The following is a 26,907-nucleotide window of genomic DNA, read 5'->3' as shown; positions in this document are numbered from 1 at the left end:
GAGTAAGTTTAAAGGTGCAGATCACGTAGAAGGGTGTGGGAGTTGCTCTCCAGCGCAAGCTGCTTGCCCTGAATTCTGGGTGTTCGGTCGGAAGACCGGGAGGGAAAAGGTGGAGGAGATAGCGGGGTGGGGTATGGGAAGAGGGCTCGGGAGAACCAATGCTGTTTGCGTCGGCCTGCAAGCGAGTCCCTCCCCCCCAAGAACCGCTGCACTTAATATTCACAGAGCTAATTATTGATTGGTGAAGTCAGCAGTTCCCAACAGTGGGCGCGTTGCCATTGGCCTCCCATTTCTTGCTCTGCAAATTAAAAAAAAAAAAAAAAAAAAAAAAAGACTAGACAACTGGATTTCATTCTTAAGTTCCTGCCCGGGCCACGAGACCTGGCAAACCTGTTCTGCAGTGCCTGGTCTTGAGCCTTAACAAGAATGCCCTTTTCCTGCTGGAGAAGCAGCGCTGGACTTATTTTTCCTTGCAGCCGCAGTTCTTCCACTCAGGGATGATGCAACCAACTGATGCAAGCTCCGAGAAAACCAAACTTCGGATCTCTTATTGCAAAACTGATCTAGCTCTTCGGGGAACCAGGACAAAAGTCACTGCAGGCATTTAAAGCGTAAAGCTTTTCTGGTTAAATCTGCTTGTCTAGTTGTTTTTAAACTTTCTGGGTTAATTATTTCTTTCTCAGTTTTGTTTTGTTTTGTTTTGTTTTTTAAACAACAAACAGGTCAAAATTTCCCGTCTCCTCGCTCAGTGACTGGCTGAGTCTCCATACTAATGAGTCCGCGCTAGTTGAGTCCGACAGTGCGGAGTTAATGCTTAGTGAAAGATACGTGACAAAAGTACACACCCAAACAAAAATACACACCTCTTTTTTATTAGAATCCCTACAAATTTGTAGGCACAGACACAATGGAATTCTCAGGAGACTGCAAGCTCCAGAATGCAGTGCGGCCACCTGCACCTGCCGCATTTCTATTGGGAGGCGCAGAGCCTCCTGGGTTTTGTAGTTCATAAATGCGTTCCCCGGGATAGGCTGCTCCTGTGAGAGAGAGAGAGAGGCGGAGCTGCTTGTATCACGTGGGCCCCGCTCCCGCCGCCGCTGTTGCCGTCGTCTTTCTCTGTCTCGACTGAGGCAGCCATCTTGCTCTTGCCGCGTGCTGTTGTCGGAGGACCCTCCCTGCTTCAGGTGAGACCCCCGGCGGTCCCGCCACTCCACGGCCATAGGCCGCTGCGCACGGTCTCCCCCCGCCCTCTTCTTCCGACACCCGCCAACCACTTGGGCTGCCACTTCCGCCGTGGCGCGCCGAGTGGGGGCGGAGGCGGCTGGTTTGGCTTGTCGGTTACCGGCGGCGCAGCTGGGGGTCGGCACCTGAGGGAAGGTCCCCAGCACCACCGCTCCCTGTGGGGGCCCGCGCTGTTGCCGCCCAGATTCAGTCCCAGGAGGCGGGTGGTCCCCCACCTCTCTCCCGTTACTCTTTTTTATTCACAACAACAGTGCTGTGACAACAGCTATCTGTTGTCGTCTCCTTTGATCCTCCCACTCTACAGATAGGGAAACTGAGGTTAGCAGCCCCCGGCCCCGAAGCGCTTGGGACTGAATTCCGTTGCAGCTCTCTTCATCTCGTAATGGCAGTATTTGTTTACAGTTCTGTTCCCTCCGTGAGAAATTGCCTTGACCATCTCGATAGCCCCATCACACTGCTTGAAGCATAGTAGGCTGTCAGGAAATTGATTGACCGACAGGCACCCTGTTACACAGCTAGTGAATGGCGGTTTCAACTTCCGTTCCCACGTTCTTTTCACTTACACCATAGCTGTCCCCTCGGGAGTGGTAACAATAGTTACCAGTTTTTGAGTATCTACAGTGAGGCATACCCTGTGCTCAATTAACTTAACCTTTAATCCTTAAAACAACCGTATGAGATGTGTGGTGTTAAAACCTTTTCTAATGCAGAAGGAACACAAGTTCAGAAAGTAAAATGCCTTTCCGAAGTCCTAAGTAGTAGAACCTTGATCCTTTTGATTCCAAAATTTGTGCCTCTCTTAGAGATACCCCACATAATAAAAAGTTAGGACTAAAGGTTGAAGTTATTTTATCCGTGTGTAAACATGATATGTAAACATGGTGAAAGTGCCTACCATAATGCTTAGAACTTAGGCACTCAATAAATACTGATTATAATCTCATTATTTACACCTTTCTTGAGTCCTTGAGTAAAGGATTAAATGACCCTAGGTTCCCCAAGGAAGAATTCAGTAATTTATGTTCTTAGGAAGTTACTTCTGCCTTTTGGGTCTAGGAAGTGACTTCTCCCTTTTGGACCCTCATTTCCAAATCTGTTAAATTAGGAGAGAGATGGATCTATTTTATTTGTTTACAATTTATTTCTACCCTACTGTTGCTTGCGGGTATTTGAGATGGCCTCACATACAAAACAGAAATAATGGGTATAATGAAGTAAAGGTTGATTGAGGAATAGGGAATTAAATGAAGTGATCTTTGAGGTCTAGTTTAGATTCTGAGCTTGGCATCTCATCTCTCATAGACTGAGTCCAATCCTCTTTACTACTTCAACTCCACACACCCCAACATGCTAGTGGACAAAGGACAATCTTTCACCCTCCCTCCTCCCCCATGAGTTTACAACTTACCTAAAATGGTTTTTCTCTGAGATAAGTTTTGGGAACAAGTTTTCTGTTGTACTGATTACATAGAATGGAATCTGTTCTTTCATCTACACATTGATATAGAGTTAATTTTGGTTTTGCTTTTGTTTCAAACAAGTCAAGGCTCTTCATCTTGACTTCAGTCTCCTGTCTTCCATCTCTTCTCTTGGGGATTGGTACTTCAAAATGCAGAAGAGTCTCAGATTTACCGTGCCTAGTTCTAATATTTTCACTTAGCCCCTTTTTTGTAAAAAAAATTTTAGGTTCTTTGTTAGTTCACTGTACTTTTGGGGCCACGTTCCTTTGGGGAAAGTGAATATTTGTCATTTTCTGTGGATATTGAATATAGACATTGGAATTTGCATCAGCAATTTTTAAGTCTGTGGGTCTGTGGCTGAGTTGAGATTGTCACACACCTAAGCCTTCTGGCTTTGTATTCCTCCTGTAAAGGAGTTTTTAGCTGCTGAGCATTGTGATACAGCGATGGGCAAAGATTGAGGAATCATAAATTCTGAATGTTGTTTGGGAGCTGGACTTTATTTAGCTTGAAGCATGTGTATATACAGGTTACTGCTAAAGTCCAGTGTCAGAATACAGAATAGTGCTTATATAATCTTCGATTCTCTTTCATCTCTGAAAGACATTATCTTTGTCATGTGAATGATTAATTATAAAGCAGTTAGAGAATTGGCCGTAAAAGTTTTTATTCCCTCTCTCAAATCTTAGTAATAATCTGTTGGTCCACAGAACAAGTAAAACAAGATTTTTAACCTTGGCTTTTTTTTGTTGTTGTTATTATTAAAGATTTTTATTTATTTATTTGAGAGAGGGAGGGAGAGAGAGCATGAGCAAGGGAGAAGCACACTCCCCACTGAGGAGGGATCCTGAAGCAGGGCTCAATCCAGGGACTTGGGGATCGTGACCTGATCCAAAGGCAGACAATTAACAAGCTGAGTTACCCAGATGCCCCTTAACCTTGGCTTGTATTTGTTTATATAGTGTGGAATGTTACAACCATTATAAATTTAAGAACTGTTTTCTTTAGTAGGAATATCACTGATCAGATTAGGATTTATGACTTTACAATTTTCTTAGAATTTTCAAAATCAAAATTAGCCTTAAAAAGCTTATATTTAAGAATTTCCTCCCCCCCTAAACACACAAAGATTTAGAATTAATGTAGCAAATATTTTTTTTATCAAATTGTGCAGTGAAGCATTTCACCGTGTATGCAGGAATATCTTGACAAGTGTGACATACTATATCAGTGCAAAATATTGAATGAACTCTGTGGAAGGGGCTGCTAAAGTGCTGAATGTCTGAAAAATCTGGCTCTCTTTTCCTGTTATTAACATACCATCTGACCTTGAATAGAAGATATGACTACCTCATATCTTGACAGCTAGACAGCCTATTGTTGAATTTCTTCTTTGTCCAGGTTTCTTTGGGGGGGGTCTATTTATGGTTACAAGGTTATATATGGTTCATTTATGATTTGGGAGGAAAAAGTCTGCTTAAAGGTTGTGCTAATAACATTTGGTAACTGCTCTGCTGTAAAAATCTCTGGGGGAAAAACTGGCTTGTCCGGAGATTTTATAATTGGGTAGGTTTTACTGAATGCCAACGAAATGAATTTTGATGTGGGTTTTTTTTTTTTTTTTTTTTAAGATTTTATTCATTATTTCAGAGAGAGAGCATGCACATGAGCAGGGGGGAAGGGTAGAGGGAGAGGAGGAAGCAGGCTTCCCGCTGAGCAGGTCGCCTGACCTGCAGGCCTCCATCCCAGGACCCTGGGATCATGACCTGAGCTGAAGGCAGATTCTTAACTGCTTAACCAATTGAGCCACCCAGGAGCCCCATGAATTTTGTTTTTAAGGAGGGATCTTCAAATAGGTAACTTTGAGTCCCATTCTGTTTTCTGTTCGTATATTTGTCTCCCTTGTGGTCTTATTTAATTTTGGTTCTCTTAATACCTGGTTTATAAAGCTAGAACGAGTTATTAATACTTATTAAGAATATAGAGACAGTATTAATATGATCATGATGGTGACGCATATCGCAAGCCTAGTGAGCCAGAAGGTACTGTTGCATAAACAGTTATTTTATTTTGGTAAAACAGTGACTTTAACAAATCTATTTTTCCCCCCCTAGATTTACCAACAGCATGAATCAAGAAAAGTTAGCCAAACTTCAGGCTCAGGTCCGGATAGGGGGCAAGGTGAGTGTGGCATAAGAAAAACTGAGAGGAAAATGTATTATTGCCAGATAGTAGTATTATTTTGGATTTGTGGTCATTGAAAATTTTAAATCTTTTATCAAGATCAAACCACATTCCAATTTGAAAATAACTTGTCTAGATTTAAAAGAGATAACTAGAAAACTTCTGTCTGGTGGTGCAATGGAAATAGCCACCTTTGTTTGAATCCTCTTAACATCTGGTAGTTATGTGACATGAACAAGTTATCTGACCTTGTTAGGCTTCCATCTTTCCATCTGCAGAACAGAAATAGATGCATCTGAGGATTAAAGTAATACTTATGAAATGCCTAACATGGTGTCTGGCACAGCATGCATACTTAATAAATGATAGCGATTGTTATGTTAGACTCCTTTGCAGGGCATCCCAGATGTTGAGGTTACCTCATCTTGACTGGATATACCTACTTGTACAGTTAGGTTTATTAGGTTTAACTGGAAATGCTCAAGCTGATTGTATGTTTTGTTCATTGCTAGGTTTTCCTCCCAAATTCCTGCCTGTTCTTCTGTGTTGGTCAATATGAGCACAGACATTCTTATTCCATGTACTTTGAAGCCTGAGGAAGAGTTCATCCTGAGAATCTTTGATTCCCTTCATTCTAGCCCCCAGCTCAAGGAGAGTACTCTGCCCTTATCTCTGCCCAAAACAATCTTCGAAAAAGGAAAAGTGAGAATAGTACTCAGTTCAGACCTGGGAAGAGGGTAGGTAGGTCACTTATGTAGCAGCTTTACTTTTCATTTACTATGATGGTAACCATATCTTCTAGGGAAGGAGATAGTAGGGGAAGGGAAGAAGTGACATATTTTCTCCTTCCATAGTGATACAGTTATAGGACTCTGGAGTCATATTAACACATTCATGTAACCAAAGTGGTCACATTGTAGCATCAACTATAAGGTAGTGAACCAATGCAAAAACTAGGAATATTCAGGAACCATAGAATGTACCTGGAAGAGCTTGGTTCAGCACTATTACATATTTTAAACCAGGTGGTAAATAAAACTAGTTTACTATGTACCTACTATGTTCCAGACACATAGTAGAGAAACTACTCAGGATTTTCTTCTCTTGACACAGCTTAGCTTGGAAGGGAGACATGCTCACAATTACACTACAGAATAATAAATGTTAAAATGAGGTACAAGGTGCTCTTGCCTAGGAGGGACAAGGAAGTCATCACTGAGCTGAGATTTGGAAAACAAGAATTTATCACTGTTTAGATAGGTGAGGGTAAGTGGGTAGAGGGAAAAGGGGATCGTCATTCTCATGCTTGCTAAGGCACTTAAGATGCTGTGATAGCTTGGCGCTTAATGGAATGGCTTGCTTTAGTTTGGTATGGTTAGAGTTTAGACTATATAATGGATAAAGAATGGTAGAAGATGAAACAACCAGGGAATTGGGGGTTGTATCAGAGTCTTATATGCCATACTATGGCGTATGGGATTTTTTTTTTTTAAGATTTTATTTATTTATTTGACAGACAGAGATTACAAGTAGGCAGAGAGGCAGGCAGAGAGAAAGACAGGGAAGCAGGCTCCCCGCTGAGCAGAGAGCCCGATGTGGGGCTCGATCCCAGGACCCTGGGATCATGACCTGAGCCGAAGGCAGAGGCTTTAACCCACTGAGCCACCCAGGCACACCCGGGATTTTTTTTTTTTTTTTTTTTTTTAAGATTTATTTATTTGAGAGTGAGAGCATGAGAGGGGGGAGGATCAGAGGGAAAAGTAGGCTCCCCACTGAGCAGGGAGCCTGATGCAGGACTCAGTCCCAGGACTCCAGGATCATGACCTGAGCTGAAGGCAGTTGCCCAACCAACTGAGCCACCCTGGCATCCATGGAGTATAGGATTTTATAGGCAGGGAGCAACTATTGAAAGATTTGAAGAACAATCATTTTAGAACGATAGGTGCTGGCAACATGGAGAAAGGAATGAAATGAAAGTTTGGCATAGAGGAGAACAGTTGAGAGACTGCTGCTTTGGTATATGGAACACAAATTTGGGAGTTGGAATGACATAATTCATATGAAGAGAAATAAAGATTAGATAGATGATGGTACCCCCAGCTATAAAACTTAGGAAATATAAGAGGAATAGTTTCATGGACTCAAGCTTTTAGACATGTCAAATTTGAGGTACCTGAGAATCATTTCATTTGAGGCATACAGCAAGCAGTTGAGTTGCCCCTGAGTTAGGAACATTTCTCAAATAAATGACCATCTGTGAAAATAGTCATCTCTAGTCTATCCTTCAACAACTGGATTTTGTCACAACCTTTGCTGCTACTCACAGAACATTCTTCCACTCCCTCCAGCATTGCTGAGGCTGAAGCCCCTGCCTACTCTCTATAAAGCTGATTCCCTGAGTACTTCAGGAGGTACCCAGAATGGAAAACTCTCTTCCTTTCCTCCTTCCAGGACTCAGAAAGATTTAGCCCTCAATGCTTAGGCTTCTTTTGGTAACATTTTATTTTTGCTTTAGGTTATATTTTCTTTTAAATTGGTCCCGGAATTTATTTTAAATAGTTTTTCTTTTCTTTCTTTCTTTCGTTTTTTTTTTAAGATTTTATTTATTTATTTGACAGAGATCACAAGCAGGCAGAGAGGCGGGCAGGGCGGGGTGAAGGTAGGTACGCACCCTGCTGAGCGGAGAGCCCCACATGGGGCTTGATCCCAGGACCCTGAGATCATGACCTGAGCCAAAGGCAGAGGCTTAACCCACTGAGCCACCCAGATGCCCCTTAAATAGTTTTTCAGGGGAAATATATATCTAAAGTTTCAAAGTATCCATTTAGAAACGAGCTCTTTCTATCTCAGTGAATAGTATAACTGTCAAACTATTTGCTCAGGCCAATATTCTGAGCATCATTCTAGATTCCTTTTTTCCTCATATCCCACGTCCAATCCATCAGCATGTTGGTTCTTCTGAGAGTCTAAGCTCTCACCATCTCCACTGCCAAAACTCTTTTATCTCTCATCAAGACTACTGCAGTAGCTTCCTGATTGATCTCATTATAGTTCATTATCCACAGCAACTTTAGTCATCTGTAAAAATCATAAATGAGATCAAATCATTCCCATGCTTAAAACCTTTGTATTACAATTAGAATAAAATCCAACTCCTACCCATGGCATTCTAGGCTACGTGATTTGGCCCTTTCCTATCTTTCTGATTGCATTTTTCCTCCTCCTTCCCCTTTGTACACTCTGCCAAAACCATGACTGACCTGTTTTCTCTCTGTAGAAACAATAGGTTCCCTCTTGTTTCATTCTGCTTGGATCTCAGCTCATAATGTCACCTCTTCAGAGGGTCCTCCCTGAACAATAAAGTACTGCTCTGCGCCCACCCAATAAATACTCTTAGTACTGTGCTGGGGTTTTTTGCCTTAATACCAGTATCCCATTTGAAAAGATCTAATTCATTCATGTATTTATTGACTTTTCCATCCCACTATAATGTATGCTCCTTGAAGTAAGAACTTGATTGTTTTCATTCCTAGATTCTAGGAATGTAGAATACTCAGTTGTAGGCATTTGATTCTTAATTATGTCAGAATCTTCAAAGTTTCAGAATATCTTTAGATTTAACTTTATTGTCAGGGGGTGGTAGGTACTATAAAAAAGCATTCCTTGTAATATTTGAAAGTTGTCATAAAACACAGTTGTATTGTTTTATTATTGAAAACTTTTAAAACATGATATGTGGAAATGATAAATGGATATTAGAAAAAATAAGAACTGACTAGAACTGACTGTCAAAAATCTGGGTTAGGCTAACACAACTCTGAGCAGTCTTCTTGGTCATTAGTATTAAGTCAGCAATTTCTTATGTGGGTTTTAATTAGAGTATTGGGAATAGGAAGACATGTGACTGACTACACTTGCCAAGATGCAAAGCATCCTAACACTTCTGTTTGGTTATTTTTCAGGGTACAGCTCGCAGAAAGAAGAAGGTGGTACATAGAACAGCTACAGCTGATGACAAAAAACTCCAGAGTTCTCTAAAAAAACTGGCTGTGAATAATATAGCTGGTATTGAAGAGGTATGGTCATTTTGTAAATGGTTAAATTATGTGAACAAATAGCACATTGATAGATAATTATCTACACTTTTCAGATGAAAAATATCAGCTTAGAAGAATCAGGTATTGTCAGCCAGGTGTCCGAAGGACTAGGTATTGAATTTGCTTATTGTATAAAAATGGATGATCAAAAAAAATGATTTTAGTTGACAGATAAGGAATTCATACTTTTCTGTCTCAAAGAATTTGGCATATGTGACAAAATTATGGAACTGCTTTTAAATTTTCATGTAAAATAAGTTATTTTTTCCTAATAATATAGAAATAAACTCCAAGATTTCTTCAAATAAGGTGGATTTTTTTTCCCTTTCTACTCAACAGTATCTTTTTATTACCTCAATCAAGAAGCTCTAGCAATAGCTTTACATGGATTGGATTTCTTATTAGACCTTTTCTGGAAATTATTGGTTAAATTTTTTAAATCATCTCATTATATTTTGATGATACTACTTTTCTTAAATATGAAGCCAAAGGATGTTATTTCAAAAGATGCGCAAGAAAAATGATAACATCAGCTCTTTATGACCTGTTTCCATCTAAATTTACTTCTACCTGATAATTCCATTTCTGATAGTAAATTTTTTAAATTTTCACTGCCATAAATTAAATTGAATGTTTAAGTTAAATTATATTTAATATCATTACTATGTGTGGTACCACCTCACAATTTTTAACAGATCATTTGTGCCCATGTGCTATAAAACAGATCAGAGATAATGTGGAGGCAAGGATCACTAATAAATAGCAGAGTATCAGAGAAGATGCAGTGAAATGGCCACATGTTCCTCCTACTGTGCATATATGAATAAATATTAACACATCATTTAAGTCTGTTTTGTACTTTCAAAATTAGTATACTGATAAAATGGTAGAAAATGTAAGACACATGTATCTTTCTTCCTTTTTGCTTAATGTACCTGTGCTTTTCTACTCTGATAAAGATTAGAACTTCATTTGCAAGTCTTGAAATTAAGCATTTTGTATGCACTTTTTTCTTCTGAGCTATTGTAAGTTTTTATATATTTTTATTGACCTCAAAATAATTCTCAGAGAGATCATTCTCTTTATCTGGGATATATATGAGGAAAAAACCGTCTAAACCTCTCTTTAAAAAAATCCAAATAAATCTTGGTTAAAAAAGAGTAAGTTGCAATAATAGACAATAACTCTGATAACCTAAACAACTTTTTTTTTTTTAAGATTTTGTTTATTTGACAGAGATCACAAGTAGACAGAGCAGCAGGCAGAGTGGGGGGGGAAGCAGGCTCCCCGCTGAGCAGAGAGCCCAATGTGGGGCTTGATCCCAGGACCCTGAGATCATGACCTGAGCTGAAGGCAGAAGCTTTAACCCACTGAGCCACCCAGGCGCCCCTTAAACGTAACAACTTATAAATGTTCTGGCCATCTTACAACCTTGCATACATTTCTACTCTCTGACTCCCCCTACCCCCTCCCTGCCCTGCCACCTCAGCACTATTGACATTTTGAACCAGCTAGTTTTTATTGTGGGAACTGTCATGTGTATTGTAGGATGTTTAAGCATCCTAAGGTACCAGTAGCCCCACTATACACACACACACACACAATGTGTATTGTAGGATGTTTAAGCATCCTTAAGGTACCAGTAGCCCCACTATACACACACACACACACACACACACCTGCCGAGTTATGACAACCAAAAATGTCCTCAGATTTTTTCACATGCCCCCTAGGGGACAAAGTCACCCTTGGTTGAAAAATACCTCTTTAGAGAGAGGAAAAGTTTCTATTTATACCTCTTTGAAGTATAGATTTAACTATGTAATATCTCCAAGGGCATGTTTTTCTAAATGTTTGTTTTTGTTCAGAAAACAAACTGGGACACTTTATGGTTATGATTAATAAAACTCTTTGTGGTCAGATAGCATTAACTTTATAAATGTTTTTTATAATAAGAAAACCAATCAGTTAACAGTCTTTGATCTTTTCAGAATACAACCAAATTTGTTACAGTGCATTGCTGAAGTGATGGTATTTTTGTAGTTGAAATTGTTCTAATAAAGTATTGATAGTCAATACTTGGTGGACATCTACTGTGTGCCAAGCAATTTGCCAAGGACTTGCTAGATAGTAGTTCATAAGTTATTATTCATAGTCTCTGTCCTTTGGAGCTTACAGTCTAATAGGGAAATTAATTAGATAACGAGACAAACATATTATCCCATTTCAGATTCACTATATCTCTTTGAGTCAGTTGTTACTGGCTACGGAGAAGAAAGCGGAGACAGAATTAGGTACCTGCCCAAGATCACTTAGCTAGTAAGTGTTAGAGTCTAAGTGTTAAAACCGAGTTCATTCTATTTGTCAGTTTTATCCTGCTTTTGGTCTTTTCAGTTGCACTTTCTTACATCCTCTCTTGGCCTTTTCCTCTCCTCCTGCTCCCCTCTTTATCCCTCAAACCCCCACCACCACCAGAGAAAGTATCTGCCTTATACCCTGTATTATTGAACACCTAACCATGCAGAATTAGTTACACCATTACATATAAAAGAAATCCCTATCAGTATTTCCAAAGACATGAATGTTTCTCTTTTTTCAGGTCTTTTTTTTTTTTTTTTTTTTTTTTTAAGAATTTTTTTTTTTTTTCGATCCCAGGACACTGGGATCATGACCTGAGCCAAAGGCAAAGGCCTTAACCCACTGAGCCACCCAGGCGCCCCTTTTTCCAGGTCTTAATGCAGGCATTATTTCTCCCAGAAGCCTTCCTGGTAACACACTTAACACATTTGCATAAAGAAGGGTCAGATGCTTTTCCTGTGTGCCTTTATAATGTCCTGTATTTATTTTATTATAGCATTTATTAAACTGTGGTGTGAATTCCTTTTGTAGCTACTACTGATGGCATTTCTAGCTTTTTGAGGAGTCATAGCACAGAAAATTAATGCTACTGGGGCACCTGGGTGGCCCAGTTGGTTAAACGTTAAACTTCAGGCCCTGGATCATGAAGAGTCCTGGGATCATGCTCAGCGAGGAGTCTGTTTGCCGCTCCCCCTGCTCCTTCTGTCTCAGTCACTGTCTCTCTCTCTTCCTCTCTCTCCCCTTCCCTCCCAAATAAATCTTTAAAAAAATAAAAGAAAATTAGTGCTACATAATAAGCACATACACACACTCATTGCACCCCAACCCTGTATGTGTGTATGATGTCTTCCAGCCCTCACAGACTGGTTAAAGAGAAAATATGCATAAAGATCATCAACAATGTAAGGTAACAGCTATAAAATTTCTGAATATTTGAAGCTAAGATGGGAGGAGTTTTACTTTTTTCCTTCTTTCCCTCTTTCTAAAATTGGTTTTTTGAGAGCTAACATACTTGTACTTTATATAACACTTGGCAGATTTTGTGTAGGAATATCTAGTATACTATATATAACCTAGCTTGCCTCAAACATTATGTTTGTGTTACTAAGTTTAACGTAGAGTTTTTTTCAAAAAAATTTTAAAGAAAACGATGACACACATTTGGTTTAAAAACAGCTCTTGGAATGAGAAAAGAAACTACTGCATTAAATGTAAACATGAAGGGGCGCCTGGGTGGCTCAGTGGGTTAAGCCGCTGCCTTCGGCTCAGGTCATGATCTCAGGGTCCTGGGATTGAGTCCCGCATCGGGCTCTCTGCTCAGCAGGGAGCCTGCTTCCCTCTCTCTCTCTCTGCCTGCCTCTCCGACTGCTTGTGATTTCTCTCTGTCAAATAAATAAATAAAATCTTTAAAAAAAAAAATGTAAACATGAAAAGGGGAACCTGGGTGGCTCAGTGGGTTAAGCTTCTGCCTTCGGCTCAGGTCATGATCTCAGGGTTCTGGGATTGAGCCCTGCATCGGGCTCTCTGCTCAGCAGGGAGCCTGTTTCCTCCTCTCTCTCTGCCTGCCTCTCTACCTACTTGTGATCTCTATCTGTCAAATAAATAAATAAAATTTTTTAAAAAAATATAAACATGAAAAGTTGTACAGAAGTTTTCAGAAACACTAAGATGTGAAAAAAATATATCAGCATAGAAGAAACACATTAGTTACAATTTTGTCATCTTTTATTTGGAATGTCTGAAACTTGTTTCAGAGTGCCGAGTTCTGGGGCACCTGGCTGGCTTAGGCAGTAGAGCAGGGAACTCTTGATCTTGGGGACATGAGTTTGAGCCCCACGTTGGATATAGAGTTTACTTTAAAAAAAAAAAAAAAAAGTCCTGACCTTTGAGGAAAGTACTCTTTCTATTTTTCAGCACTTTTAGAAAAGCAGATAAAAACTTCCAAAAAGAGAAGACACCATTGCCATTCTTGTAAAACAAAAAATAATATTACTGTGTTTTCTGTACTTAGACCTTCAAAACATCAAACAAGTAGACAGTTTGGTGGGTGGGGAACAGGGAAATCAGTGATGGATTCCAAAAATTCATGGAATATACTTCTGCCAAGTAAAGTTCTAATCTTACTTTCTAAGTTGTTGGTATTGGTGATTTTTTTCCCTCTCCCAAAGTTTAATTTATGTACTCTTTAGAAACTTTAAAAAACTGAAGGACTATTTGGATTAAGACAAGCTTCTCTGGTCTTTGATGTATTCATTAGTTTGTTGATTTCATATAATAAATTATAAGTCATAGATAGATTTCTTTTACATGTTACCAAAGACAGAGAAATGCAAAGCTGTCAAAAAGTAAGGGTACTGGAGTGTCAGAGACTGTTTCATACAAAAGCCTAGGTTTTACGAAGGAATTCCTAGGCAGACCCCAGAAGATTTATAATCCAAAATTCCAAAATCCAAACTTATAATCTAAATTTCTAAAAATGTTTTATATGCTATAACATTTGAAGGTATTTGGATGTGCTTCCTTTTTGGTAATCTAGTTGAATATAGCGACCATGCTGTTACCTGTCTTTACCTGATAACATAAATCTATCAACAGTGGGATCTGTTCTGTTTCTCAGAAGTTATTGATTTTATCAAATTTATTTGGTAAGCATTGTCATCAAAAATTGGAATCTCTGATCTAGATGGCCTAGTTGCTTCATAGAGTTTTATATTCAGAGGGCATCTTCTGTTGTAACTAGGATATGATTCTGCCTCTGGAACTTTTCCTTTATTTCCAGGTCTGATTAATTAATCAACCCCTTCTTTCTACTTCCATTGCCCTTAGCTTAAGTTGCTCTGCTGTAATACATTTATTAATGACAACCTCATATTGTGGGGTATAATGGTTACTTATTAACCAATTAGTCTTTTTTTTTTTCCAGATTATAAGAACTTGATAGCAGGGACCGTGTTTATTCATTATAGTCTGTAGCATGCTGACTCTCATGATGAGTTTATTTGGGGCCTATTAAGTTTAAGGGATACTGATTATTTGAGATGGAATTGTTCTCAAGAAGTTAGACATTGGGGTGCCTGGCTGGCTCATTCAGTGGCACGTACAACTCAATGTTAGGATTGTGAGTTCAAGCCCCATGTTGGGCATAGAGATTACTTATTAAAAAGAAAAAAAGTTAGCCATAGGACACTGGAGCTCAGGAAAACACTTAGGGCTGAGAATGTAAATTTTATAATTGTCCTCATAAGTTTTACTGTTTATATTTTCCTTTTCCTGGTTCTTACTTTTCCTGAACCACTTATACCAGAAGGAGAACCTTGGTTGACCCTTAACCACAATTCTTTCTTCCTCCAACCAGAACCTCAGGTGGCAATGTGTCGACAGCTCTGAGTACAGGAGAGTAAAAGGGAAATACCATGTCCCATTTACCTTATCCTATCATAGCAGCCTCACTTTTTCTTTTAAGATCCTGATTTTTGGGGTTTTTTTTACTATTTTTTTATTGTAGTAAATATATGCAGCATAAAATTTGTCATTTTAACCATTTTTGAGTACAGTTCAGTAGTACTATATTTAAAGTGTTGTGCAACCACAACTATTATCTATTTCCAAAAATTTTTTTTTAATTTTTTTAAAGATTTTATTTATTTACTTGACAGAGAACACAAGCAGGGAGAGCAGCAGGCAGAGGGAGAGGGACAAGCCGGCTCCCCACTGAACAGAAAGTCCAACACTTAGGCTTAATCCCAGGACCCTGGGATCATGACTTAAGCTGAAGGCGGACACTTAACTGACTGAGACACCCCAGTGCCCCTATTTCCAAAATTTTTTATCATCCCAAACCAAAACTCTATATCCGTTAAGCAATAACTTTTCATTCCCCCTTCCCCAACTCGATAGCCTGTAACCTATTCTTTGTCTCTGTGGATATGCCTGTTGTAAATATTTTGTGTAATACAATATTTGTTTTGTGTCTAGCATACTTCATTTAGCATAATGTTTTCAAGGTTCATCCATGTTTTAGCATGTATCAGAATTTCACTCTTTTTATAGCTGAATAATATTCCATTGTATGGATAATACCACATTTATCCATTCATCTGTTGATGAACATTTTCTGTTTTTTAAAATAGCATCCCCCTTCCAATATAAAAATATTTTGTTGTCGGGGTGCCTGGGTGGCTCAGTTGGTTGAGCCTCGGACTCTTGTTTTCAGCTCAGGTCATGATTACAGAGTGATGGAATCAAGCCCAATGTCGGGCTCCATGCTCAGTGCGGAGTCTGCTTGAGATTCTTGCCCTCTCCTCTCTGGTCCTTCCCCTGCTCACAGATTTGCGGTCTCTCTCTCTCTCTCTCTCTCTCTCAAATAAATAAATAAAATCTTTAAAAATATATATTGTCATTATAGGAAGTTATGGTATACAGAAGATAAAAAGATACGAACATTTGGTCATAATCCCCACTACCCAGAAACAACTACTATTAGCTTTTTATTTCTTTCCTATCTTTAGATGCATATACTTTTAACATGTTTGAGACTGTAGCTAGATGCACAATTCAGAATTTTTCCCCCCAAATAGCATTATATTATGAAAATTGTTTCATATCATTAAAAAACTCTTCTTGGGGCACCTGGGTGGTACAGTCAGTTAAACATCCAACTCTTGGTTTGGGCTCAGGCCATGATATCAGTGTCATGAGATCAAGCCCCATGATGGGCTTCGGACTCAGCATGAAGTCTGTTTTGGATTCTCTCTCCCTCTTCCTCTGCCCCTCCTGCTCATGGTCTCTCGCTCTCTGTCTCTAAAATAACTACATAAATCTTAAAAACAAAACAAAACAGGGGCACCTGGGTGGCTCAGTGGGTTAAAGCCTCTGCTTTCGGCTCAGGTCATGATCCCAGAGTCCTGGGATCCAGCTTCACATCGGGTTCTCGGCTCAGCAGGGAGTCTGCTTCCTCCTCTCTCTCTGCCTACTTGTGATCTCTGTCAAATAAATAAATAAAATCTTTAAAAAGACAAACAAACAAACAACAACTTCTTCTTAATCAACAGTGTAGATGTCTGCATATGTTCCAATGGATATACCATAATTTAACATTTCTTAATTTATAATACATTATGATGCTTTGATAATAAAAGAATCACGTGTTTGGTTTCAATATACATAATATGTATCTTTATCTCTAATTTCCTTCAGAGAGATTCTTGGAAATACAGTTAGTGGCTGAACGAGCATGAACATTTTAGAATTTTTCATGTTGCCAAATTGCTTTTCAAATAATTGTGCCATTTTATACTATCTATAGCATAGCTGTGAAGAATCTATCTCATCAGACTCTTGCCTCCAAAGCATAAGAGAAAATGATCCCAGCATATTGTACAGTTTAATTACAGCTGTTAGCTTTATTTCATATCAACAATAATAGATTATGTTCATACTAGCCTTTAGAAATAAGCAGGTGCTAAGCTTAAAAGGACTGATTGTGAAAGATACTTATGGAAGTATGCACCAAGGCCATAATATTCAAACTTTTACCTCCCTTAGCCTCACAAAACCGCAGACGCTATGTCCTTTTTTCTTAAAATGTCTATTATTTCACCCCATTAAGATAACAGGAGTAAGGCAATAAAAGGTGAATTTCCTGATAAACATTTAAATGCCATTACAGGGGCAGTTAGCTGGTTCAGTTGGTAGAGCATACAACTCTTGATCCTCGGGGTTGTGAGTTCAAGCCCCATGTTGGGTGTGGAGATTATTTAAAAATGCAGTCTTTTAAAAATAAGTAGATAAATAAATGCCACTACATAAAGGAAGGAGTAGCAGTAAAACTTGATTTTTAAGACAACTGTCAATTCTCAGAACCGCAGCTAGCCAGCCTAGTGGGGACTTAGATACCCAAAAAATCACATGGAAGAATTTAAACTTCCTCTGTGAACTGAGAGGGCAGTTATCAGCAAGAGCTGTAGAGTCAGTGGTAAATTTGTGAGCCTCCTAGAGCCATAAAAACGTATTGTTGTGTAGGATTAAAGCACACATCAGATTCACCAGATAGAAGGTTGCTGTGATAATATATGTGACCTCCTTAGAGGTCAGCCTTTGCTGGTTTTGATAACAGCATAATGGGGCCACCCAGCAGTTGCCAAGAATGACTTAAATGCTCCTGAATGCTGTAGGGCATTCAGGCTGATTCTGAAAAGTCTGAACAATAAGAAAAGTCAAGGCTAAGATATAGCTCAGGAGGTTCTGAGCATCTTCATTAAGAGAACTACTGGAGCTATTTCTAAATTTGAGATGACCCTTTAGCATTTGGAGAGTTGAAGTCTGACAGCATCCAAGATTTTAAAATAAATTGAATTTGAGGTGTCCCATTCATTTGGCACATTTGAGTGACTGTTATGTACTGGACACTTGGGGGCATACTATGTCTAGTAAGGCATGGTCTCTGATCAGAAAGTGTTCATCTTCTAATAAAGTCAAAGACTTGCAAACACAATTACACTACAAGATAATTCCATATATTTGCAATACCCATGAGGTGCAGGAAGTGCACAAAGAATCCTAAATTTTTACAGAGAAAGAAGCATCTGATCCAAGTCTTGGATAAATGGGAATTTGCAACGTGGAAAAGAAAAGGGTTCTTCTAAACAGTGAAAACAGCATATGTAATTGTACTAGGCATGTGAGATAATATTTTCGATAATTACAAAACATGTCAGCATTACTCAAGCAAAAAATAAGAGCAAGGGCATCTGGTGGTGTGCACTAGGGTCTCAAAAATGCTACTTCGTCCATTGCTCAAGTAGCATCCTTTACCTTCAGCTACCTGTTAAAGTGGAAAAAACATTTTGATATAAAAGGGTTATTTGATTGGGAAAAGACCTGAGCTGGTACAGTGGCTAGGTTAATAGTCTTTTTCCTTGTGTGCTCCTTATTTTTATACGTATGTAGATTGTACCACTTATGTGGAACACACAGCAGTAAAATCACTAGAAAAAGTGAAGTCTTCATATGAAATGCGTACAGTTTGCTTTGTGAATTTAACAAGTTCTTATCCCTTCCTTTGGTGGGGGAAGTGTCTAACTGATCTTGCTCAACCCAACAATTCATCCTTTGATAGTCTAATAGCTTGCATCTAGGAGCCTTATATAACCATGTTATTTGCTCAGTAGAGAGGAAGGAATGGTAGAAAGAAAATATTCTAGCCTTTAACTTCTAAAATTTAATTCTCATTTCTAAAATTAACTAAACTCTCCACCTCTTTTTGGACCTTTTTATTCACAGAGCTACAACTTTTGTGCAACCCTATTTAAAATAACCATATTTAAATTTATTTCTATTTCACAGCCTTAGATGGAATTCATCCTGCTTTTCACACTAAACTCAATTTAAACTACAAAGACCTTTATCAGGTTGTAAAATAGGACCTAACATTTAGCCTTTGGTAAAGAAGCTTAAACACAGGAAAATTCATTTGGCTGGGGCTAGGGCTTCTTGCTTGTTTTGTAGCCAATAAGATATATATTATGTATATATCTGTGTTGCATTTTTTTGCATTCTCCATTTAGCCTGTGTTTTGAGATAAGTAATTCTCTGGCAAGCTTTCACAAGGTCACAGAATTGAATTTTTGTAGGGAAATAAACATTTTTAAGAATGAGGAAGGAAACTAAACAGAAATTCGGGGACCCACACTCAAGTTCTAGGTTTGCATGTAACTATTTGTCCTTGGATATGTTGCTTAAACAAGAGCTTTTGTCTTTAGTATTTATTTCTCTAAAAGGGATTTGAACTAGAAAACCTCTTTCAACAAATACATGGCCTGACTTTGGACCAATATTGATTTCAAATCTCTTGTGATTTTAACATTTATAAATAATAAATATCTCAGATTCTAATATTTCAGACTCTTTTCATCCTAGATGTATTATAGAGATTTGGTCTTAATTTAGAATATAGAGTCCTACCATATCTTTATTCTTTTCCCATTCTAGGATAGATGCAGAACATTCCATTCCATATACACTATGCCACCTCCTTCTCAAGTCCTTCCTCTTCCAAATTTTCAGCCACTTTACTGTTAAACTTTTCTACCTAAACTATAATTATCTTCAGAACTATATAATTTCTCTTTCTCTAAAGTCAGTATAAATTGTTTTTAACTCACAATGGTATTTGTTCAGAACAGCTGGATTGAATGCTTACTGGGTGTAATATGTATAATAGAACCTTAATTAAAATACGGATGGAGGGAACGGTATAGAATTCAGATAGTGATTTTTGTCAGAGAAACTTGGGAAATTACTTGTAGATCTTAGTTGCAATTTTTTTCCAGAGGATTTGCCTTCTTTCTCTGTGTTCCAGGTATGCCTGAAATTTAGAAGCCCTTTATTCCCCTTCCTTTCTGGTGCTATCAGTGGTGATGATCTCCCACTTCCACTGACCATGGAGAACACCGCATCTCTGCTTGATTTTGACAAGGGCAGTTTTTGGATGGATCATGAAATGCTTCTAAAGTAGCCAAGAGTTAACTCTCCTAACCTTTTTCTAAAATAAGCATGTTACCATCAAGGTAACTTACACAGTGGAATCAACTACTAGTGGAATCACATTATTCAAACATTTAACTTATGCAAATTCAGCTTTACTAAAACATAATAAAGTGCATGAGTGAGAGAGAAAAATAATCTTTTAAATAGCACATGTTTAACCTTCCTTTTCAGGCAGTGGATAAAATTGAATCTGAAACAGTCAATTCATGTGGTGAAAGCTACCAAAAGAATGTGAGGATGATTTTAAAGGTTTCCCAGTGATTGATGAAGCATGTTCAGGTGGCCAGGCAAGTGGGTTGGAGAGCCTCTTTGACATTTACAAGGCTTATTGAAGGTTGTTGAGAAGCTATACATAAGAGTTAGAGGAACTGACAAAATCTTTTATAAAGAATGATATGAGGAGAACAAACTGAAATTTTTGTAAATTTACTAAATGTTCAGAGGAATGAAACATCTGGTTAAATTTCTGAGTGTTCTTTATGGATTTTCAGTGGTTATTTTTTACCGTACACTGTTACCCTTTCCAATGTGTCACCTAAGAGAAAGATGCTGTCCCACCCACCAAATGTACCAATTTAGTTCAGTAGTGTAAATCGGGTAAGATAGTGGGTAATTTTATTAAAAAGCCAGTTCTTAGCTGATAATTCCATTATTTTTAAAATATGGCATTGAACTTCTTTTTCATAGTAGCAAAAGTCTTTGAATTTAAAATCTAGATTCTGTAATAAAATGTTTCTTGACCATCCTAGTAATTTGTGCCATCTACACCATTTTACTTTGTTGCTGCTAGGGTCTTTTTCCACCCATTATCTACTGCTTAGACAATTACTACCTTGGGATTGTTTTTAAAAACAAAAACAAAAACACCATAATTGGCTAAGTTGTTATTTAAACAGATAATGTTTTAGTTGTACCAGATATGTGAAGTATATTTTTCTTCTATGATCATACAGGTGAACATGATTAAAGATGATGGGACAGTTATTCATTTCAACAATCCCAAAGTCCAAGCTTCCCTTTCTGCTAACACCTTTGCAATTACTGGTCATGCAGAAGCCAAACCAATCACAGAAATGCTTCCTGGAATATTAAGTCAGCTTGGTGCTGACAGCTTAACAAGTCTTAGGAAGTTAGCTGAACAGTTCCCACGGCAAGGTAGGTATTTCTGTTCAGTATCCTTCCTTCGCTGTAATCTAAAGAACCTAATGAGTTAAAAGGTCCATTTTATACTGGAAGGATTTATTTGTATGTAAATTTTACATACAGAATGTTACTCATATGCTTCATAAATCTTTGAATTTGTTTCTTTAATAATGGTGCAGTGTAGCTGATAGAATATATGGATACATTTTGGTAATAGAGTTGAGGTAATTACCTAAAAGGTCTGTAGACCACATTTTACAGACAGCATTTGATATTCAATTTTTTTTTTTTTTAAGATTTTATTTATTATTTGACAGAGACACAGCAAGATAGGGAACACAAGCAGGGGGAGTGGAAGAGGGAGAAGCAGGCTTCCTGCTGAGCAGAGAGCCCAATGCGGCCTGGATCCCAGGACTCTGGGATCACGACCTTAGCCAAAGGCAGATGCCCAGGGTCTGACCCACCCAGGCGCCCCTGATACTCACTTCTGACTAATTACAAGAAGAAGATACTGTTAGGAGAGAACTGTATTTTTGTTTAGTATTGTTGATTGAACTACAGGCACAGCAACTATAAGTTCTGAATTTCCACAATAGCCCTGGTTTCAAATGTCTTGTCACCCCTCAAAATCCAAGAGCCTTTTCTGTCAGTGCCCATACTGTATGGCTGGATACTTCCTTATATCAGAAAAGATGGAAAGTCTTGAATATTGATTTTTTTAATTTAAGCATATGAAATTTATAAAATAAACTGTAGTATCTTTTTATTCCAGCCATCAGAATTATTTCACTTTCCAAATAAATTTTACCCTCACTGCCCACTGAAACTGCCAGCTGTATTTAGTATATACCTAATGAAGTTAAAGTGTTACTGATTTTAGTGTTAAGTAAAAAATATGGTATTAGGTCAGACAATCTTTTTAGCTTTTTCTGAACAACTATTATAAGATTTAGACAGGAGAAAAGAAAACAATACAAGTGTTCTATTAAAGGCCTTTGTTCTTAAGAACTAATTCTAAAATGTTTTGTAGTGTTGGATAGCAAAGCACCAAAACCAGAAGACATTGATGAAGAGGATGATGATGTTCCAGGTAAGAGACATTTCCTTAGCACTAAGATTTTTAGCAGCCTGCTTATCTCACTTAATTCATTTTATAATGACTTTCAGTTTTTGTTGATGGTGAACTCGTGAATTTAAATTGATTCACAATAGTATGGATACAATCTAATGAAAAAGAATAAAAGTCTTCCCATTTAGAACTTAGAATCAGAAATTGTCACAAAAGCTCTGCTGCCTGCATTTGTTAAATTAGAATCACAGTGATTTTAAATTTGCATAGTTACTGTTACATGATTTCCATGGGAATTATGATTGACATACGAAAATGCTGTTCATCTGAGTTTGCTCAGACAAAAAAGGACTAAAACACTAGGATTAGTGTTTTAAAAGCAGATAAATGAAGCATTATTAGTGAAATACCACCAGTTCGTTTCTTCTTCTTGTCCTCTATGTTTTCAGGCTAATTTTAATAGCCACAATTTGGTTTTTATTAGGTTTAGAAGTTAGGAATTTCATTTACCTCTTTTTCTTCTTTTGTATCTTTAACTCATTTACTTTTTTTTTCCTCCAGATCTCGTAGAAAATTTTGATGAGGCATCAAAGAATGAAGCTAACTAAAATTTTTTCTGGAGTTTGGAAACTGGCATGGACTAGATTTAACAAATCAGCTATGTGGTTCCAAAGTTTTACAGACATGGAGAACATCAACTGTTACTAGTTCAGTAATATAAATATTTTGTATATTGATAATGCTGTTTGTTCAGCATTTTTCGGTCATTTGATTTTGCATTTTGCACTTCCTCCCAGGATCTATTCTTTTGGTCAAAATACGAAGTATTGGTGCAGTTTGAGGGTGTTTTGGTGTTTGATTCTCAGTTTTCTGTTTTGTTTTTTTGTTGGGGTATTTTTGGTGTGTATGTGTATGTATGCGTGTGGGTATGTGTGTATACAGTGGAGAGCAAATTGGAAAACAGTTCTATTTATCCTCCTTCTTCCCCCAGTAGAAAATAAAACAAATCTTTACATTTGTTACTTTTTATTTTTTTCTAATAATGCACAGAATTAGAAAAGTGAGTACCTTGGATTTCAGATCTGAGATTTTACCCTTGGAAGTTTGGTTTTAATTTGCTTTGTTAACATATTTTTTATACATTTTTCTGGGTTTAAAATGTCTTCAGATATTTTGTCACCAGCTCCATGTTGGTATAGTGGATAGCATATCTTTGGTACATTGCCTTAGATTCACTTACCTAGTCAGACCCAGAACATTTTCTTCTGGCTTTCTTCCTGAATCCTTTTTCGCTCTCCTTTTGGTCTCCCAGTGGCCTGGTCAGCCTTTGATAATGCTCTTCCTCATCTTTTACCTAGCCTGAGAAGGATGTTCTCCATATAGAGTTAAGTGAGTGCCTAATCCCTCTTTTGGTAAGACATTTTTCTCTCATCCTGAGGAACAACAGCTCCATCTTCAACTTTTTATTTCCTCCCTGATTTTATAGTTGGGTAGATTTCAAACTGGAATAGCTAGCATGTGCTTGCTAAATAATTTTATGCCAGCCTTATCCTCTATACTAGCTGTTCTTAATAGCTGGTGCAAAAATGCCTGTTACATTCAGCAAGGTTAAAATTAGGAATGTCCTTTTGAATCCGAAAAAGATGGGTCATAGACTCATTCCCCAGCAAAATGGTCATTCTGTGAAATGGTACTGGCCCCAGGAGGATTTCGTCAACCACTCTCCTAACTCTTGGTCTTGAACCTACCTCTGGATTGGATCTCACTGTTGTAGCTGCTCACAGCATCCTCCTGCATGCTTAGAGTAATGCTTTTGGGGAACACTGGTAAAATACAGTATTTATTTTTTTCACCTCCTTTCAGAGGACTTGGAGGTAAGTTATTAATTCAAGTTTCCCTCTTGCTGTCTGATGATAAAAGCTTGCATTTTGCTATATCAGCATTTGTTATAGCCAGTATTTAAGGATAAGATTTAGAAAATCTATGATTTCCTGGCCCACCAGCAAACTAACTATGGCTTAACCTTGCAGCATATCTACTTTTGTTTCAAGCTAGATATCTTTATTTGATATCTAAAGTGCAAGACCAACAACATATCAAGAGATCGATAGACAAGAAGGCAAAGCTCTTGTATTTTTTTCATCCAGACACTTCAGTTTATTTTATAAATTTGTTCATTTTTCCTGTTCTGTTTTATATAATATATGGACCTAACTACAAAATAAAGTAACAGTAATAAAATAACAAAAGAGGATAATATTTCCTCTTGTGCTTCTCTTATTATTGTCTACAGAATTTCCTTCTTTTGTATTTCCTCTCTACTCCCTAACCCCAGAGGAATTTCAGCCCAGTCATTATTTGAAATAATGTTTCATCCATTGTTAGGCTAATAGCTCTAAATGGTCTAAGTAGTCCCAAATTCTTTTCCTCTGACTGTCCCCAATGTGCGCATTGTGGGACAGAGAGATTACGGAGACTTCCAAGTGATTAAGAACATGTAAGAGATAGTATAGCAACTGAAAAAAAGCACTTATCTGGAAATAGGAAACTCGGGTCCTGGTCCAGGCTTGGCGTTAACTATGTGACCTGGCCAGGTCACCTAACTGCTCTGAAGTTCATCATCAGACAAGTGAGATGTTTCTAAATCTTAACATTTTTTTCTGCTCCTGTAATTCAGTGAATCTCATTTCTGAAAATGCTCAAGGAACTGATTTTATATATTTTCAGAAATGTGTGTTTTTATCAAGACCCATAAAGCTTTTTTGTATGTGTATACATACACATACAAAATGTATGTGTTTCCTCTTTTTCCTTTTTGATCGTATTTTAACTACTCACCCAGACTACTCTTATGGCTGGTCTCCATTGGGTGCAATGAGCCGGGCCAGTATTCTTTTTTGTTTTGTATTTTCATACCTTCCCCTTTCCTGGAGAAGGCATATTGAGATCTTGATTCAATCCAAAGAAATGTTCCTGCCTTCAGAGTGAGCAGGCATGGATAATTATGGATGAAACTTTTGTAAATAGTGTTCTTGGCATAAATATTAATTATACAGCTTTTTAATATATGACATAGTAACTAAATGTATTCTTTCCAAGAGGATCATGTATTTTTTGCCAAGATAACTATAGAATAAGCATTTGCTGGGAAAATTCACCTTAAAATTTGGGAATAATTCAAGAAATGTCTGTACAAAATTGATTCATGGTCTTAGTTTTTGTGATTAGTCCTTTCCATTCATGTGAAGTTCCTCATTTATCTGTCTTAGGGAAGCCCAAAGTAAATAGTTGGGACCCTATACTTGTTTTATCCTACTTTTCCTATTAAGTAATGGTTTAAGAAAGGGGACGCCTGGGTGGCTCAGTGGGTTAAGTGTCTGCCTTTGGCTCAGGTCGTGATCCCAGGGTCCTAGGATGGAATCCCATGTCAGGTTCCTTGCTCAGTGGGGAACCTGCTTCTCCCTCGGCCTGCCACTCCCCCTGCTTGTGCACTCTCTCTCTCTGACAAATAAATAAAATCTTTTAAAAAAAAGAATATATAAAGCACTTTGATTTGTTGTTAATTAGTATTTATGGGGTTCCACTAATTTAGTATGCATACCAGGTTCCTATGAAGACCCATATTGGGCTGTGTTTGATTTGTTTCTTTGTTGTAAGTCAGTGTTTAACCCAATTATGCTATGTATCCATAAATGACCTCATGATTAGACATGGTATGGTATAGTAGGAAATACACAGGTTTTTAGATAGACATCAGTTCCATTACGTACCATGCTGTAACCTTTGCAACCAGGCTGCTGCAGTACACAACTTCAGAAGCTGTCATTCATATTTCTTGTGTTCCAGGGAACACCATATTTGTAACAGTGTGAATAGTGCCCCTGTAATAATGCAATGATGGCCTTGCTCTCTGAACCTGTTAATAACTCTTCTGTAAAATAAGCCTGAAAAATGGTCAGATAGGGTTCCTTAGAACCCCTTAAATGGTTAACATGAAGACGAAAGATGATTCAAGTGTGTCATCTCCCAAGTCACGGCAAAAAAGAGTTCATGGTTCTAGGCACAGCAAGGCTCCATTGTACACTGCTACCCTCCAGTTCAACCTTTAAATTGCTCTACCATATATGTTTGCCTGGATTATCATATCCTCCCCATTGGTCCTTTCCCTGCTCATTCTCTCTCTCTCAAATCTTTTAAAATAAATAAACTTAAAAAACAAAAACAAGGGGTGCCTGGGTGGCTCAGTAGGCTAAAGCCTCTGCCTTCGGCTCAGGTCATAATCCCAGGGTCCTGGAATCAAGCCCCTGCATCGGAATCTGCTCAGCAGGAAGCCTGCCTCCCCCTCTCTCTTCTGCCTGCCTCTCTGCCTACTTGTGATCGCTGTCTGTCAAATAAATAAATAAAATCTTCAAAAAAAAAAAGTCGAATAAAAAAACTAATAAATTTGGCAAAGTTGCAGGACACAAAACCAACATACAAAAAAAAGTTATATTTCTGATTTATTCATAACAATGAATAATCCAAAAAGGAAATTAAGAAAACAACTCCATTTATAATAGCATCAAATAGAATAAAATACTTAGAAACAAACTTAACCAAGGAGGCAAAAGATTTCTACACTCAGGGGCACCTGGGTGGCTCGTTTGAGCATCCAACTCTTGATTTCAGCTCAGGTCATAATCTTGGTATCCGGGAATTGAGACCCACTGAGCAGGAAGTCTGTCTGAGATTTCTCTCCCTCTCCCTCTTCCCCTGCTCCCTCTGTCTCTCCAAAAATAAATAAATCTTGAAAAAAAAAAAAAAAAAA

The 26,907-nt window shown here is 38.0% G+C and overlaps 1 protein-coding gene across 1 annotated transcript; it reads left to right on the top strand.

Moving 5' to 3' along the window:
* Positions 1-1,054: 1,054 nt before the first annotated feature.
* Positions 1,055-24,101, top strand: BTF3L4 (basic transcription factor 3 like 4). The gene is made up of 6 exons (XM_032361538.1): positions 1,055-1,184; positions 4,817-4,883; positions 8,849-8,962; positions 20,842-21,043; positions 22,062-22,121; positions 22,662-24,101. Exons 2-6 carry the CDS (start codon positions 4,830-4,832, stop codon positions 22,706-22,708), a joined length of 477 nt encoding a protein of 158 aa, XP_032217429.1. The 5' UTR covers positions 1,055-1,184; positions 4,817-4,829; the 3' UTR covers positions 22,709-24,101.
* The last annotated feature ends 2,806 nt before the right edge of the window (positions 24,102-26,907 follow it).

This window comes from Mustela erminea, chromosome 10 (assembly GCF_009829155.1).
Source record: "Mustela erminea isolate mMusErm1 chromosome 10, mMusErm1.Pri, whole genome shotgun sequence".
In the NCBI taxonomy this organism is placed as follows: domain Eukaryota; kingdom Metazoa; phylum Chordata; class Mammalia; order Carnivora; family Mustelidae; genus Mustela; species Mustela erminea.
This window is presented reverse-complemented; position numbering and strand designations above follow the sequence as displayed.